Source organism: Ricinus communis, chromosome 1 (assembly GCF_019578655.1).
Source record: "Ricinus communis isolate WT05 ecotype wild-type chromosome 1, ASM1957865v1, whole genome shotgun sequence".
Classification (NCBI taxonomy): Eukaryota; Viridiplantae; Streptophyta; class Magnoliopsida; order Malpighiales; family Euphorbiaceae; genus Ricinus; species Ricinus communis.
Window position 1 is genome coordinate 30,302,720 of NC_063256.1, and position 17,694 is coordinate 30,320,413.

At 34.8% G+C, this 17,694-nt stretch overlaps 1 protein-coding gene across 2 annotated transcripts; it reads right to left on the reverse strand.

Moving 5' to 3' along the window:
• Positions 1 to 697: 697 nt before the first annotated feature.
• On the reverse strand, positions 698 to 5,575 carry LOC8276872 (pentatricopeptide repeat-containing protein At2g13600-like). 2 transcript variants are annotated; one of them, XM_048369562.1, is made up of 4 exons: positions 2,302 to 5,575; positions 2,006 to 2,122; positions 1,657 to 1,761; positions 698 to 1,465 (listed from the first exon to the last, which is right to left on the reverse strand). In XM_048369562.1, the coding sequence occupies exon 1, from the start codon at positions 5,446 to 5,448 to the stop codon at positions 2,866 to 2,868; it is 2,583 nt and encodes an 860-aa protein (XP_048225519.1). In that variant the 5' UTR covers positions 5,449 to 5,575; the 3' UTR covers positions 698 to 1,465; positions 1,657 to 1,761; positions 2,006 to 2,122; positions 2,302 to 2,865. The 2 variants fall into 2 exon arrangements, with proteins under 2 accessions (XP_048225519.1, XP_015572652.2); XM_015717166.3 differs by having other exon boundaries at positions 699 to 1,465; positions 1,657 to 2,122.
• Positions 5,576 to 17,694: the final 12,119 nt, after the last annotated feature.

The window sequence follows — 17,694 nt, forward strand, 5'->3', positions numbered from 1 at the left end:
GCAAGGGGTATATTCACCTTTGAAGAATTCAACAATCACCAAGAGGATGAAACCAATATCTGCTACTAAACCTATTGAGGATTCATTTGGTATAATGAAGAGACACATGGTTGGTATGAAGGTAATGAGAGGGTCATAACGTAAAAAGGACTAGATTGAACATTTCAAGAGTTGTTAAGTTAGTCTTTATTCATTCAAATATTCACCTTCAATCTCGGTTTTGTGACAATTATAAGAATGGAGCTTACAAGAAATGGGACATTAATCCGAAAGATACTGGATTAAATTATTCTCCTATTGAACTAGAGGACATGAGATGGCAATCTTTAGATGGTGACTTCAGGGAAATCAATGATGAAAATGAGAAAGAGCAAGCTGCTGGAAATTTAGAAAAACAAAGCCAGACAAAGGGAAAGAAGAGACATATTATGTGATATCTGTTTATGGTGGCTTATCTAATTTGTTGGTGTTCCAATTTAGATAGGATTAGGATTATGAAGTTTTACTTTAATTTTCACGAAGTCTTGTTCTGATTTGTTGTTTTACTTTTAAATCTTATGAAGTCTTTATTCTAATTTTCTATTTTAAATGTTCCATATGCTGCTATCTTTCTTTAGTGTGTTTGCTTATAAAATTAACATAGCAATTACTCTAAAATTCTTTTCTGCATAAGAATTTACACATAAAAAGACTAGTGACTCGCATACATGTAGTTCGCATACCGCAATCCAAAGTGATGTACCAACTTCCGTACCCGTATCGCATTCCAAGTAACTATGGTTTGGGTTCAAATTTTGAAATGACAGTTCTTAAGGTATTTATAGCTCGTATAAAAACAAACAGGTTACATTTTAATTGAGTCTCTTCCACTTGATCTTGACATTAGTACTGTGGTGACAAGCTTAGCATCCATCTCAAGCTAATATAGCTCTTTGAACATTCTACAACAAAGTAAAACTCATATGGTGACATCAAATGAAAATTGCTACCATTGTCAGCCGCTCTCACTCTTTTTATTGATAAAAGAAAAGGAAAAAGAGATCAACAAACAATGATCAATTTCAGAAAAAGAAAAAGAAATGCAAAAAGGTATTAAAGAGGGATTGATTTGGTTCCACAACAGATCAGTTATTGAAATGACCTCACAGCTCAAGGAAACACATTGATCTATGAGATAGATTTCTTTCCATTAAAATAATCATGCATAATCATGAAGTCATGCAAATGGAGATGACATTGCCATCTGCTATGATGATTTTCAGTCCTCCTTACTGCTAGCAATATTAACAACGTATTCATTCAAGTGCTGGCCAAAACTTTTTTGCAGATTATGACTCAGTGACAAGCTGCTTTGCCTCTTCACCCATTCTCTTTGCCATCTTCGTATCCTGAATGAGTTTCACCATTACGAAGGAGAATGATTTGAGTAGAGTCACAAAGAAATCCTGTTACTCCGGGTCTGCCACTGTTTCCACACATCACACGCAATAACAAGTTTATAAGCTGCCATTATTATAAAATGAATTTAAAGACTAACACGGACCACAAGCAGGAGAGCTTAAAATGCATAATTGAATTTAATAAACTAATAAAAATAGAACCTGTTTTTGAACCATAAATATAGACAAATATATACCGAGGTAGAAAAGAACGTACCTGTTTACATGCAATTAACTTAACAACCATATAGTGCAGATCAAGCCAGAAACAGGATGTAAATAGTTGTAAGAGATGAAGACAATTCTTTCCCCTTTCCAGAACCTATGGATTACAGTCGTTTAATAAAGTATATGAAAATGCAGTTTGCTTTCTTCATTTACAAGCATAAGACATTCCAAAAAAAATTGTCTCGAATACAAGGCATTATCACAGAAATCTCAGATTCAAGTTTTTGCAATTTCCAACTGTGAGAGCAGCACTTCCTTGATAATTAAATGCCACTTTCTGAGGCAAATTATTCTTCAAATTTCAGCGAGAACAAAATAAATAGAGAGTGTGAATTTACGAGCAAGATTTTCCTCAAAACATCGATTGTTGTCATGGTGAGCTGTAAAGATATGAACACTCTGACCATGGGATGCAAGCTGTACAGATGCATCAACGATTAATCTTTCAGCTCCACCTATAAAAATTATTATATAATTACTTAGTGATAACACAAAATGCAATATGTGCTGTTGCAAATATAAAAGAAGAAAAGAAGGTGAATTCCATTCTATATTAAATCAAAGTAATCACCTTTTTATCAAAATAACAGATAAGAGAAAGGGAAAGAGAAGATGATGAATGACAAAAATTAACCTGTACGAAGATCTGGATGTATGATTGCAATTTATTCCACCTATACCAGAAGTGGGGTAAATCTCAGCTGCAGGCCTCAGAGCCATGGCGTGCAGAGTTCTTGGTGCAGAAAAATCACTAATGGATACTTAAAACACACAATACGGAGCCATTATGATCTCCCAGAGCAGCACCCAGACTAAAAGAAATTTCCTCGAATGAAAAGCCACTATGGAACCAATATATGATGGTGATTAGAAAGCTGAGGTACCAGAATCAAAATTAGATATAGAGCATAGAAATTCTTGGTTTTGACTACAAGCTTTCAGTGCAAAATCAGCAGCAGCCCATCTAATACTGTTGAATAAAATTACATTTCTCCCCTTACAAATATGCCTTAGCAGAATTTCTTCTAATAAGTTGTTACTGCAATCAGAAAATATGATGTTCTGCCTGCAGGCATTTGCTCTGCTGTTATTAGCAGTTTCTTGGCATGGAGAAGAATAGTGTGGCCTCTTGTTGTTAAATGTTTTGTCTGGCCTTAGAAAATGATAGAGAATCCAAGTATTCTCATGCTAAAATATTTCATTGTGGAGCTAGCATCCATGTTGTCATGTGAAAGGCCAAGTTGTTTAATGTATTGTAAATCTCCTCTGTTCGTTTGTGAGATCTATCACATGCAAGAAAGGCATAAATTTCATCCTTGTCCTCAATCCAACTGCATCCAGGGCTCTTGTGTAATCCTCTATCCTTCATCATGTGTCTTATTCTTGCTAAGTCAGACCATTGCCTTGCATAAGCATATAAATTAGCCAATAGAACATAATTTCCAGTATTATTTGGTTCTAACTCTATAAGCCTCTCTGCTGCAATTTTGCCCAGCTCGACATTACCATGAATGACACAACCTCCAAGTAATGCACCCCACAGAACTGAGTCAGGTTCCATAGGCATTTTCTTAATAAGCTCATAAGCTTTGTTAAGCTGTCCTGAACGGCTAAGGAGATCAACCATTGAAGTGTAGTGCTTTAATGCAGGTTTCACATTGTAACATCCCATCAAATGGAAAAACTCATTGCCTACCTCGACTAATCCAGCATGAACACATGAAGCAAGAACTGATAGGAAAGTCACATTATCTGGTTGAAAACCGGTGGCCCGTATGGTTCGAAAGAGAGCAATTCCTTCTTCTCCATACCCATGCATGGCATATGCAGTAAGCATCACGTTGTGGCACACCAAATTATGGTTTGAGATTCTGCTATAGGCCAACTGTGCATACTGTAAACTTCCACATTTTGCATACATATCTACAAGGCCTGCTCCGATATGGACATCAGAGTCGTAATAACACCTGATTGAGTGTGCATGGACTTGTTTCCCTCGCTCAAGTGTAGCCAATTTCGAGCAAGCAGGTAGAATAATCCCAACTGTGAAAATATCAGGCCTCACATCTCCAGTATGCATTTCAGAGAACAACTGCATGGCCAAGTCCAAGTGGCCATTTTCCACATAACCTGCAAGAATTCCATTCCAAGTGTAGATGTTTGGCTCAAAACCATCCTCTTGCATTTTTTGAAGCAAATTTCGAATTTCTTCATTCTGGTTGCAGCGGGCATAGCAAGATATGAGAACATTCCATGTTGGTGCATCCCTTTCTATCACCTCATTAAAAACCAGCTGAGCAGCCATTGGATCCTGGCATTTAGAGTACATTTCTATAAGAGCTCCACCAACAAATGTATTGGATTGCAACGATTTGACAATGGCATAAGAATGTATCTCCTTTCCTTGTCTCAGAGATGCCGTATCAGCACAAGCAGTCAAAACACTTCCTAGAGTAAAAGAATCTGGTTCAATCCCTTCTTTTAGCAAATTGCGAAACATATTTAAAGCTTCATCAAACATGAAGTTATCCACATATCCTGAAATCATTGAGTTCCATGAAATTCTCTCTCTTTTTACCCCGGAAACCTCCATTTGATCAAAGAACTCCTTAGCCTTGGAGACATCACCAATCGCACAATAACCAACAATCATCGTATTATAAGAGACTTCATTCCTTAGTGAAAATCTTGAAAATATCTTAACTGCATTATCCATATCGCCACATCTCCTATACACATCAATTAATCCATTGACAACAAAAGGGTTAGACATAAATCCATGTCTCATGATATAGCCATGGAATATTTTACCAAGACTAAGCTTTTGTAGTCTAGCACAAGCTGGAAGAACACTTGCCAGAGTTCGAGCATTTGGTTCAATCCCTTCTGCTTGCATTATAAGTAGCAGCTCTATGGCTTCTGCATCATAACCATTCTGTGCAAAACCTCCTATAACTGCGCTCCAAGTAACAAGATTTGGCATTGGATAATCTGAAGATCTCATTTTTTCAAGAAACTCCAATGCCTCATAAACCATTCCATTAGTAGCACAAGCTGTAATGACAGAATTCCACGACACATTATCCTTGTGGGGCATAAGTGTTAAAACTTTCTTGGCATCGTCTAAGCTTCCACATTTACCATACATATCTATTAACGCATTACCCACATAAATATTCGAAAAAAAGAGATACTTCATCACCATCGCATGTAGTTGCCTACCTAATTCTACCATTCCGAGACCGCTACAAATTTTAAAAACTAGTGGGAAAGCAAAGAATTCCAACTCAATATCTTCAAATAGTAATTCTTGAAACAGTGAGAAGGCTTCATCAAAGAGACCATGATCAAAATAAACATTAAGAATGGCCAACCAAGAATGCAAGTTTCTAAGCGGCACTGAATCAAACAACAAGTGCGCACATTCCAAACAACCAAACTTCGCATACATTTGGAGTAACTTCGTCTGTACAAAGTCGTGACAATGAAACCCAGTCTTGATAGCGTGAGCGTGAACCTGTGTCCCTAAGTTTTGAGAATTGCAAGAATCAAGAACTGAAGCATAACCTGTCGAATTGATTGGTTTAGTATATAATGAAGAGAGATGATAATTATTGGTTAGATGAGAAACACTGTCTAAAGGTTGTGGAGATTGCTTTGGCCTTTGAAAGGGGACATAATTAGGGAAGTTGTGAGGAGAATTAGGCTCGGTGCTAAGTAGTGATGGCGGTGGTGATATGGATTCAAAAAGCTGGGCGGGAATCTTGGCCATGGCTATCATGGTAATCAATTGAAGATGCTACTTGTACTTGTTTGTTGGTGCCACTCGGGCTTCAACCATTACTAGCCACTTAGCCAGTAGCCAAGGATATTCGAATTCCCAAATATACTGTAAAAGTATTAAGTGTGAGGATTTGTTAAACTTGAATTAAGATTCATTATTATTATTATTATTATTAGGAAAAAGGCTCAAAAATGCCCCTAACGTATAACTCGTGGTGCAGATTGGCCCTTTAAGTCTTTTGTTGGCTAGTTGTATACAATATCTCGTGAAACGGAGTTTTTAAACCCCTCTTTAGAACAGAGCTGAAAATCGTTAAGTTCAAATTATATATCCGTTGGTAGGACCCACATATAAGGAAACAACTTCATAAAGAAGCGGGACACGTTTGGTAGCCATCTTTTCCTTCTAAAAAAAAAATTAATGATGGATGGAAGTTATTGCTGTAAAGAACGGAAGATTGTAACTTGCTGTAAAGAATCCCAACAACCAAATCGATCGATTAAAGGTCGTTTTTTCTAACCCTAAGAAATACATAAATTACCACTCGACCATATAGCAACGAAGTGAGTTACGGCTGTGTTTGCAAGTTGGTGTTAACAGGTATGTTAAAGCAAAACATGTGGGTCTCATTGTTTTATTCTCTTTTATTCTGTTTTGAAATGTAATTGTTTTTTAATATTATATGTTGAGTTGTCCCTTTTGAAATAATGGTCCTCACGTTTGCTTTACCATTGTTTATTACTTGAGCCAATCCTGGAAAATGATTTTAAAGTTTTTATTTTATTTTATGCAAAATGTCTGGTGTTGTGAATCTGAGATTTAACTATGGTGGTAGATGGCAATTACATCCAAAAATTGATTATCTAGATGGTGATATTGATATACTTTATGATTTTGATTCTGACCTCCTCTGTTATGAACATATTAAGGATAGATATAAGAATTTGCTTGGGTATGCAAATGTAGAACGCATTTTTGTACTTGAACCTGGAAAAGACATGGAAGATGGATTGTATTTAGTTGAAGATGATAAGGGAATTAGGAGAGTTTTGAATTACATTAGCAAATACAATTGGATAGGAGAAATAGATTTCTATGTTGATAACTCCCAACATTTTGAACCAAATATTCTGGGAATTGAATGGAATGTTGATATGGATGCATCTGCTGCAGACATTAACAATGAAATGCCTACACAGAGTAGCTACAAGCAATGAATCGAATTATAGAAAAAAGAAAAATGGTTGACAGGTGGATTAATGAGTGGAGTCCAGCTTGTATGGCTTTGTTCCAAGATAATAAAGAAAATGCTTCAGGTTGCAGAGTAGTGTTCAATGGTCAGGATGGTTATGAGATTGGGGAAGGTAACAATAAGCACACAGTCTTTTTAGATAGAAAGTTGTGCACCTGTAGGACATGGGATCTTACAGGAATCCCATGCCAACATGCCATTTGTGCTCTATATCATTCCAAGCTTGATCCTTTTTCATATATCAGTCATTTTTATCATAAGTCAACTTATCTAGCCTTATATGAGTTGCCATTATTGCCAGTCCCTAGTAAAAGGTTTATGAGATATGAGGAATACTAGGGAATAGAACCTCCTCCATTGACTAAGATGCCTGGCAGGCCTTGAAAGAAGAGAATTCGAGGATCAAATGAGCCTAATACAAGTAGTAAAAGTGGAAAGCTTACTAAGAAGGGCAAGAAGCAGAGTTGTGGGTTGTGTACAGAAGAAGGACATAATAGAACTAAGTGTCCAAATAAGAATAAGAAGGTAAAATACATAGCTCTGCATCACATTGAGTATTTATATTATTTAATTTTTAAAATTCTAATGACTGCAATTGTTTGCCTTCAACTTCATAGGGAATAACAAGTGCTCCAGCAAGCACACCATCAAGTGGTTCAAGAAGAAGCAAAGAATCGCTTCAAGAAGAACAAGAATCGCTTCAAGAAGAACAAGAAGAATCGCTTCAAAGAAGCACACCAAAGAACGCTTCAAAGAACCACACCAATTGAAACTGCAAGAAGCTTAGGAGGACAGTGTGTAACAAATTCAAGGAGGACAACTGGTTTTGGATGTCATGTGGATTTGGATACAGGAAGAACAACTTATAATGTCAGTGAACTTTTCATACTTATTTTTTTCTTATAAATATTAGTTTGTGGCATGTTTAATCTGACATTTTGACACTCACAGCCTGGATAAACTACTAAAAGAGTAATTAGTGAAGGTCTACAAGCAGAGAAAATGGAAACTGATCCTCAAACTAGGTTCCCAATACCCTGTGAAAGAGACTTCAGAAGAAGCAAAGAGAAAAGAGATGCATCATCCATTACAAGGACAATTAAATTCACTGAAAATGGCTTAGAAGTTACATTTGCTACTAACCTGCCATTTAAACCTCTAGGACTGCAATGGAGAGGAGGAGTTGCAATTACTTTTTCACAGTTGCAAGCTTAAAAAGAGCAACTAATAGGCAGACAGAAGAAGAAAGGCAAGATAGTTAGTGATGCTACTACAACAGACCAATAGTTTACCAATAGTTGACTGGAGCACATTTTCTGTATTTTTTGATACTTTGGTGTTTTGTATCTTAGAGCAAGCAATCTCTTTTAAGTATTCTGTTGCTACTTTGGTGTTTTGTGCCTTAGAGCTTGCATTTTTTTAAATTTTGTTGCTACTTTAGTGTTTTATGCCTTAGAGCAACATTTAGCTGCAGTAACAGGGGATGCCAGTAACTTTTGTATATTATTGCTACTTTACTGTTATTTGCTTATGAGCAAGTGGTGTTGATACTTTAGCTCAATATTGACTGCAGTATGCCAATGTCATTATTTTTTGGTCATTGGTTATGATTATCAATGTCGTTTAGCAAATATTTTTCATTTACAATAATTCATTTCAGTATATAGCCAGTGTGAAGATAAAGAAAAAGATAAAAAGGAAGAAATGAAAGATATTTGCAGCACTTTTACCAATCAAGTGTCATAATTTTATTTTATCAAACCATTAACAAAATTACACAAAAAAAAATGAATATTATGCCACCAAATTTTTATAAACAACCCAAGCTAATAATGCAATTAACAAGACAACTCTGCAAATCTTTAATTTCTGTTTCTTTGCTAGATTTCAAATTCCTCAGCTCAGTTCACATCTTTTCCATTTTCCATTTCAGTTTGTAAATCAACTCTGCAAATCTTCAATCTCTTTCATTTCTTCCGTTTCATCTTTTTTTCTATCTCCACACTTTCGACTTTTACACCACTTCTCGATATTCACACAATCTTTGACGTCCAAAATTTCAACCTTCACAAAACCTTCGACGATTGTAACTTTCGACATTCGCAAAACTTTCAACATTCACAGAATCTTACTATCATTGCTTCTTGTGGTTGTTAATGATGGCGATGTCGACATTAATTGGAATCAATTGGTTAATTTAGGGTTCCTTAATTTCCATGAAAAGGAAAGTGATGAAAAAGAAGGGGAGATGGTGATGGATTTCCGTTGGATTATAGGTCCTACCATTTGCCACCTCACTTCCATTTAATGGGAGTTTTAACGATCTTCAGGTTCGTTCTAAAGAGGGGCTTAAAAACTCTGTTTCACGAGATATTGTGTGTAATTGGCTAAAAAAAATTTGAAGGGCCAATCTGCACCAGGGGTTGGTTGGATTAATAACTTAGGATTTCTTATTATTAATAATATTAAGTTTGCTATTATTATTATTATTAACATTAAATTTGTTTACGTTTTGGTTCGATTGTAATGACTTAGAATTTGTTATTATTCGTATTAGTATTAAGCAATTTTAATTGGATTACAATGATTAGGATTAGTTAAATTAGGATTTTAGTAATTGGTTGGATTAACTATGGCTAGGATTTGTTAAACTAGAATTTTAGTAATTTAGATTATTTTAATTAATTTAATAATAATAATTATTATTATTATTAGTATTATTATTATTATTATTATTTGTTAATAACTTTTAAGTTGAATTGCATATAGATTAATTTAATCTTATTTTCACACTCCTTCATGGCAGTTTTTATACTTTTAGAGGCTATTTCTCTCAAATTTAGTAAATTTTGTGACATAGAAGAGTGAATAAAAAGGTAATAGAAAGTTGGCTAAAGCATCTTCTTTAACCGTTTTATCGGTAATCAAATAGTACTACAATCCATTTTATTAATTAGTATTAAAATAATTAAAAAGTAGAATTAAATCTTGTCATCAAGCATCCAAAACGTCTCAAGGATGATATTATATTAAGATTAATTGCATTATTTCACTATAAATCCTCACATTCTTTTTTTTTTTTTCATATAAAAGAAGAAAGCACTTCTAAAAGCTCTTCAAATTTCATAAAATTCTAATTCATTGTTTGAATAATGTGTAAAGTTTAATTGTTAGAACCTTTTGGTTTTTTTTTTCCCAATAACAAAGGCTTCATTTCTCTCAAAGTTGAGTAACTTTAAGTAATTTTGAGGAGGCAAATCACCTTCTCCATACATTTTTTTTAATTTCTTTTCTTTTTTTAGTTGGATGTTTCTTAGTTAAAAGTATGTTATAAAATAAGTTTTTGTGCTCCTAAAATGTACTTTTGTGCTCTTATTATGAGCTCTCACGTTGGAGCATATATCTCTTTAATATGAGAGATTTATCTTTTTATGGAGTCAGGATCTCAACTCTAATATCCTCTTGGTAACCTAATTTTGATTAAAAATGGTTTAGAGGCGGAATAGCCATTTTGGCTCTTGAATTTCTATCTTCTATGCTTTGATTAGGTATTTCTGCATTGGTAATTGGCTTTCTGCATCAAATCTGAATGCATCAAAGTGTCCACAATCAATTGTTCTCTGCCTCTTCATAGAAGTTCAGTTGTTGGAGTTTTTCCCATGGTGGCACTTGAAGATGTGGTAGTGACTTTCTCTGTGTTAGGAGTAGAGATTAGGATTTTTTTATTATAGGATGACTTGTTTTTTTTATTGTTTGCAGGTGGATCCTTTTTTGCGCCTTTGAATCTTGTACTCCTTGATTTTACCTTTTAATGCAATTTTAATTGTTCGTATTAATTGTCAGATCCATCCATTGTAATCTCTTGTTCGTAAAAAATGTTGGACTTTGAAGATATAATTTATTGAATCAAATTTTCACAATATGGCTATAATGTAATTTTTTTTGTTTAGTTGTCAGTGTGAGTTTAGAAGGTTAAAAGGATATTAATAATCTATAAGTCAAGTAAAAAATTGTAATATGATTGTGAAACTACTACCAAATATATAATATAAACAAGGCATTTATTTTAGAATTGTATTAACCGTTAAGAGTGAAAATAAGACTTTCAAACTTTAAAATTCTAATTCTCCAAGTGATAAATAGACACACTCACGTATATATATCCATGATGTAATTCAATGAGTCATAAATATCTACTAAAAATGCATGTTGAATATTTAGTTCTAAAACCAAAAAAAAAAAAAAAAAAGCTAGAGAGAAAGTAACAATAATATATACTTAAATTTTTTTTTTTGGTTAGTAATTTTAAACACTAATCATAACAAATTTTTTTTTTAATTTTGATGTTTTGTATTATTTATTATAAAAGAAATGCAAAATTACCATATGATAACGATTTATGATAAATTAATAACTATGATGAAAAATTTTAGAAAAATTTATATATTGGTGCCGGTCTAATTGTATTTGGATTCCAAATATAATTGTATTGTTCTTGTTGAATTTGGAAGGAGTGTATGTAATGAAGTTATATTAGAAGAACATTTATTTTCTCTTTCTTTTAATATTTGATATATAATTTAAGTGCCAATTTGTGTTTTAATAATTTTGCTTTTTCTTAATTTGTCTCTTTTTATTTTCTTTTATTTTGAATGTAATAGCAATGGAATTTAATTTTTTTATTTTGTTAATTAGTTGTTACACAATGCATATGCTTTTATCAATTTTTTTAGAAACATCTTGTTCAATTAGAATCTATATACTGTCTAATAAAAGTATTATGTGATGAACAATACAATTGCAATTGATTTGAAACCGTGCAATTATCATTTCGCCCTCCATACTCCATGACCATATTAACAAAACGATGATGTATGTACGAGGGTACCATTGACTTTATGCGCCCGACATACCCAGCGTCAGCGTTGACAGGCCAGAACCGCATGGACCGATTTGCACATCAAAACGACATGCCATGCCACCATTTTATACCAAATAAAAGCTAGCAATCCTTAACCGACAAAGACCAAACAATCCTTCCAAAAGACCAGGACTGCTATCTTTTGCAGTGGTATTACAGGGAATACCTAATAAAACAGAAAGTACCGGATTACCCTCCTCCAATGCCAAAACAACGCCGCATAATATAGCCCTGATGAGAACTCCCCTTACCCATACCCTTCATCACACACTACCTTTTCACCTAACCTAAAAAACCCTAGCTCCTTCGATCCTCCACCCAATTTCTTATGTGCCATCGTCGTTCATCTCTCCTAATCTAAAAAAAACTTCCTTTTTTACTTCCTTAAACCAACATTGACTCATCATCTTCCTCTAATGTTTATTCCTTTTGCTTTTGCCTTTGATTTTATGAATATTTCTCTATTGCCCGTTTTTGAATGAACTTCACTGTTGCTATTAGGTAAAGAGTAAAGGAGTTTAACTTAATAGTCTTTGTGTCTCTTCATTATTGAAATGAAGAAACAATATATAGAATACATCAAGTACGTGACTCCTTTATTATAGAAGCAGTTTTATAAGAAAATAACAACTCACAGATAGTGGAACAAAAGCTAATGACTAAATCAAAATAGTAACTGAATGAGTTATAAAGACTAAGTCAAAATAGTAACTGAGCAAGCTAAATATCTACTATAATGCCCCCTCAAGTTAGACGTATTGGAACGACTAACTTGCTAAGATGCCTATCAAAAGCTGAATTTGGTAATGCTTTAGTAAGTGTGTCAGCAAGTTGATCAACAGAATGGATGTGATCAACAGTAAGAAGTTTGCGTTGAACCTGATTTCTGACATAGTGAAAATCAATAGCAAAGTGTTTCATTCTATTATGAAAGACTGGATTTTCACATAGATACGTAACTCCAATGTTATCACAGTAAATGAGTGGTGAACAACTCAATGGAATGCGAAGCTCAGAAAGTAGATTTTTAACCCAAGTCATTTCAGCTACGGGACTTGCTACGGCTCGATACTCTGCTTCAGTGGAGGATCGGGCTATCGTAGTTTGCTTTTTCGAGGACCAGCTGATCGGATTGTGCCCAAGAAATTGAAGATAACCAATAGTAGAGTTACGATCATTGACATCACCTGCCCAATCCGCATCAGAATACATAACCATATTGAAGTTGTCACTCTGCCTTAAACGAATACCATAATTTAGAGTGCCTTTGAGATATTGAAGTACTCGTTTAACAGCTTTCCAGTGTTGCTCAGATGGGGCATGCATAAATTGAGATAGTTTATTGACAGCATATGATATCTCTAGTCTTGTGAAGCTAAGATATTGAAGTTTACCAAGAACTTGTCTGTAGTTGGTAGCATTAGTAGGTGAAGAGTCATCAGAGATTCAAAAAATTTCAGTTGAACTCATAAGCATCTGGGCTGGATTACAATTGTGCATATTTTTGACTTGAAGTAAATAAAAAATGTAGCGAGTTTGAGACAAGAAGAAAGAGCCCAACTGACGAAAGACTTCAACTACAGGAAAATAATGAATGTTACCCAAGGCCTTAATTGAAAACTGGTTGGCAAGAGACGAAATCACTTGTTGAACCACCGTGATATTGCTGCCTATAATAATAATGTCGTCCACATAAACTAAAATATAGACAGCTGTATTAGGAGCTTGCTTGATGAACAAAGAACTATCAGATTCGGACTTAAAAATTTCATAGTAAGAAGATGAGCTTTGAGTTCATTGTACCAAGCATGTGGATCTTGTTTGAGGCCATAAATAGCCTTTTTCAATTGACAAAGATGTGTAGGATACAAAGGATTTTCAAAGCCCGGAGGTTGATGCATGTAGAATTCTTCTTCAAGACGGCCATAAAGAAATGCATTGTTGACATCAAGTTATTTGATGGGCCAATTGTGTTGAACAACAAGAGTTAGAACCACCCTAATTGTTGTTGGTTTAACAACAGGGCTGAATGTAGAATGGTAGTCTACTCTAGGCCTTTGAGTGAATCCCTTAGCAATAAGGCGAGCTTTGTAGCGGTCAATGGTGCCATCTAACTTTCTTTTAATCCTATACAACCATTTACAAGCAACAACATTGTTAGATGATTCAGGTGGTACTAATACCAACGTTTGGTTCTTCAATAAGGCATTATATTTTATTTTCATAGCGTCCCTCCACTGTGGATGTTTATTGGCTTGATGAAAAGTTTGAGGGGTTAGATCAGTGTGAATTTGGGCCATATAATAAAACTGACCTTAGGATTGTGAATATTGTTTTGAGAATGAGTAACTATGCGTTAGGGTGATGGGTTGGAGGTGGTGTGAGTCGAGTTGTCTGTGTGAGAGGTAGGTTCTAGAACTGAAGTAGCCGCTAGTGGTGCATAAGTGGAACGAGTGGCTGAGCTAGTATGTGAAGGTGATGATAAATAGGAGGGTGAAGAGGTGGAATGTCATAGTATAGTGGTAGATATAGGAATGGAAAAGAGTAAATCAAGTTGTGGTGTATTCATGTGTGTTGATTGGTATTGGTGGGTTGGTGGGACTGCTGTGGGTTGTCGTTAGACAAGTCATCCCATGTTAGATTTTTGCAATTTGCAATATTTGAAAACATGGTTTTAAATGGAAATACATTTTTATAAAAATAACATCACGAGAGAAATAAATTTTATTTTTGAAAGGGTCAAAATACTGATGACAATGGTGAGTAATAGAGAAGCCCAAGTAGACACAAGGTGTTGATCTTGGTTGAAATTTATGTTGGGTATATGGTTTGAGCCATGGGTAGCAAAGACATCCAAAGACTTTCAGGGAATGGTAATCTGGTTTCGGCAGGAACAATATTTGAAAAGGGGATTGGTTATTCAAGGTGGGTGTTAGTAAGCGATTTATTAAGTAGATAGCATGGTGACAAGCAAATGACCACAAAGTAGATGGAAGAGAGGCTTCAAAGAGTAATGTTCTTGTTGTTTCAAAGATGTGTCGTGGCACCGTTCAGCAAGAGCAACACTTTATGGTGTGTATGGAGGAGAAATTAAGTGTTCTATGCCATGGAGGCTACTAAGACTTGGGTACTCACCACCCCCATCAGTGTAAAGTGATAGTATTTTTGAATTGAAATGCTTTTCCATTAAAGGATGAAATTTTTAAAAGATGGATGTGACTTCACTCTTGCATTGAATGGTGTAGATCTAAGTGTATTTAGTGTATTGATCAACAAAGATACAATAATACAATTTTTTATCAATATAAAGAATAGAGGAAGGTCCCCATAAATCACTAAAAATAACTTGAAGAGGTTTTGAACTTAATAATGTAAGATGGGCAAATGGTAGCCTGTGAGATTTATTTGATAAACAGGAATTACAAAAAGGAAGTTTGTCTCTTACATGAAGAGGAACAAAAAAATTATTTAAAATAAATTTAAAAACTCTAGCATAAGGATATTCGAGTTTACGATGCCATGTTTCAATGGTGGTGTTATGAGAGGCCATGTGTGCTTGAGGATGAGTTGGTGAAGAAGCAGTAGGCCACTCATACAAACCTTGTTTACTCTGGTCGTGCACAACAGTTTTCTAGTGACTAGGTCCTTAACAAAGAAATCAGAAGGAAAAAATTCCACAGATGTTGAGTTATCTTTACAAAAATTAGAGACAGAAATTAAATTGCGTTTGATTTATGGAGCGCATAAAGTATTGGGTAAATGAAAAACAGTGTTAAATGCACATAATTGAGTTGAACCAGTGTGAGCAATTGGAATTTTGTTACCATCTCCCATGGTTACTTCCTCAATGCCGTTGTACACAGGCATGTTGTGCGGCTCTGTTGTAATGTGATGTCTTGCGCCAGTGTCGAGAATCCATGGATTTGTAGATGTATGGTACCCAACAATAAACTTTGCTTTGGTCTCAATGTGATTGTGAGACTTAGAACGGCAAACTGAGGCAACATGACCTGGTCTGTTGCATAGCTGACATTGAGCTCCATTATTCATGCTATTTGTATTTTGTTGTCACCATTGTGGTTGTTGAGTGTATTTATCGTTGGGACGCCAGCCAGGAGATGTGCTGCTGCTGTTGTTGTTAGGAAATCAATGTGAAGTTCGATTGTAACAAGGAGTCATCATGTTGGTGTTGTTTTTAGTTGCAAATGCAGCTGTGATTAAGGTAGTATTCTGTTGTCCTTGTTGTTGCAAGAAGATTTCATGATCGAGGAGCTTTTCATAAAGCTCAGGATATTCAATTGGAATACTTCGATTGTAAATTGCTGCAGATACTTCTCGAAAATCAGAACCTAGTCCGTTGAGAATTTTAACAGTTAGTTCAGCTTCATTAACTAGAGAGCCTGCAGCAGCGAGCTCGTCGGCAATGGTACGAATTTGATGTAAATATTCAGAAACACTCTTGTTACCTTTGTTGATTCTACTAAGTTGATCACGTAAGCTATAGATTCGTGTGTGACTTTTGTTAGCATAAGTGGTGTGTAGAAGAGCGCATGCTTTTTTGGCATTAGACGCACCGGCAATAGTGGAAGCAATAGTGCTGTCAACATAAGCCATCATTGCTTGGTGAATGAGGCAGTCTTGACGAATCCAAAGGCGTTACACTGGGTTAATTTCATTTGTGTTGGCACGAGAGATTGTCTTCTCAGGGCAAGGTGTGGAACCATCAAGATGCCCAGCCAACTCATGACCTTCAAGAAGTAGTGTTAATTGAGTCTTCCATGTAGTCAAATTGGAACTGCCTTGAAGTTTGATGGGCAATTGTGAGGATGGATTAAATTATACAATATAATTATTGTTGTTTGGATTATCAGCATTGATAAAAGTAGGCTAGCTTGTGGAAGCCATTGAAGGTGATGCCGGCAATTTGAATGTGAGAAGAAAGAGAAGGATCAGACTCGTTAGAGCTCAAAAGCTCTGATACCATAAAGAGTAAAGAAGTTTAACTTAATAGTCTTTGTGTCTCTTCATTATTGAAATGAAGAACCAATATACAGAATACATAAGGTACGTGACTCCTTTATTATAGGAGCATTTTATAAGAAAATAACAACTCACAGATAGTGGAACAGAAGCTAATGACTAAATCAAAAGAGTAACTGAATGAACTATAAAGACTAAGTCAAAACAGTAACTGAGCAAGCTAAATATTTGCTATTATTAGGCTATTCATCAACTCTAGAAATGGTTTTGTCTGTGCAATTGTTGTCTCTGATGAATCTTCCTTCTTTCTTCTTTTAAAAAAGATCAAAAAAATTATTTATTGATGTATAGATTTTTGAAAAAAATAATAGCATCATCATTTTCTTTTATTTCTTTTAATTGTTTTTTATTTTCTAATTTTTTTCGAATTTTTCATGCATGTACACTGTATAGTTTTGGAAATAAATTGTGTTTGTTCATGGACGTGGATTTTGTTTTCGTTTATTTATTCTTCACCATCTGTGTGAAGGGGTTTCTGCATTTTAGATTGTTGTAAATGGTAAAGCTCCTTTTTTTAAAATTATTTTTTTCCATAACTATTACTATTTTATACATCTTCCTATTTATACAGATCTTATGTTTCTGGTTTTTCAGGTATCCATGCATGTGTCCAGCCTTCTGCTTCAATCTTTTCTGGATAACTTTTTTTTTTTTTTTTTGTAATCTTATATTTTTTTAATTTTAGAATTAATGTACCTTTTCTGGAATTTCTCAGGTTGGAAGTCCGCTGGGCGTATTATTTTTCTACCACTGTGATGGCATGGGATCTGCGCAGGGATAGTTCAGAACTTTATAGTGTGAAACATTATTTGAACTAGTTTGGTTATTTTAAATTTTTGCTCAACTTTCTGAATGTGTTATGGGGAAGTTCTATTATTTATTGGTCTCTTGGATGTCTCCGTTCGTGTTTGGGAATGATTTTCTTGGACAGCATTTCTTATTTTGTTATTTGTTATTCAGTCTTTGCCATGCACTATTCAATTGCACGTGTGTTCTATATGTGCATGTTTACGTTTGTAACAGTGGTTTA

Bases quoted from the DNA above. Each gene is read 5' to 3' on its own strand.
- LOC8276872 (XM_048369562.1), bottom strand. From the start codon at position 5,448: ATGATAGCCATGGCCAAGATTCCCGCCCAGCTTTTTGAATCCATATCA.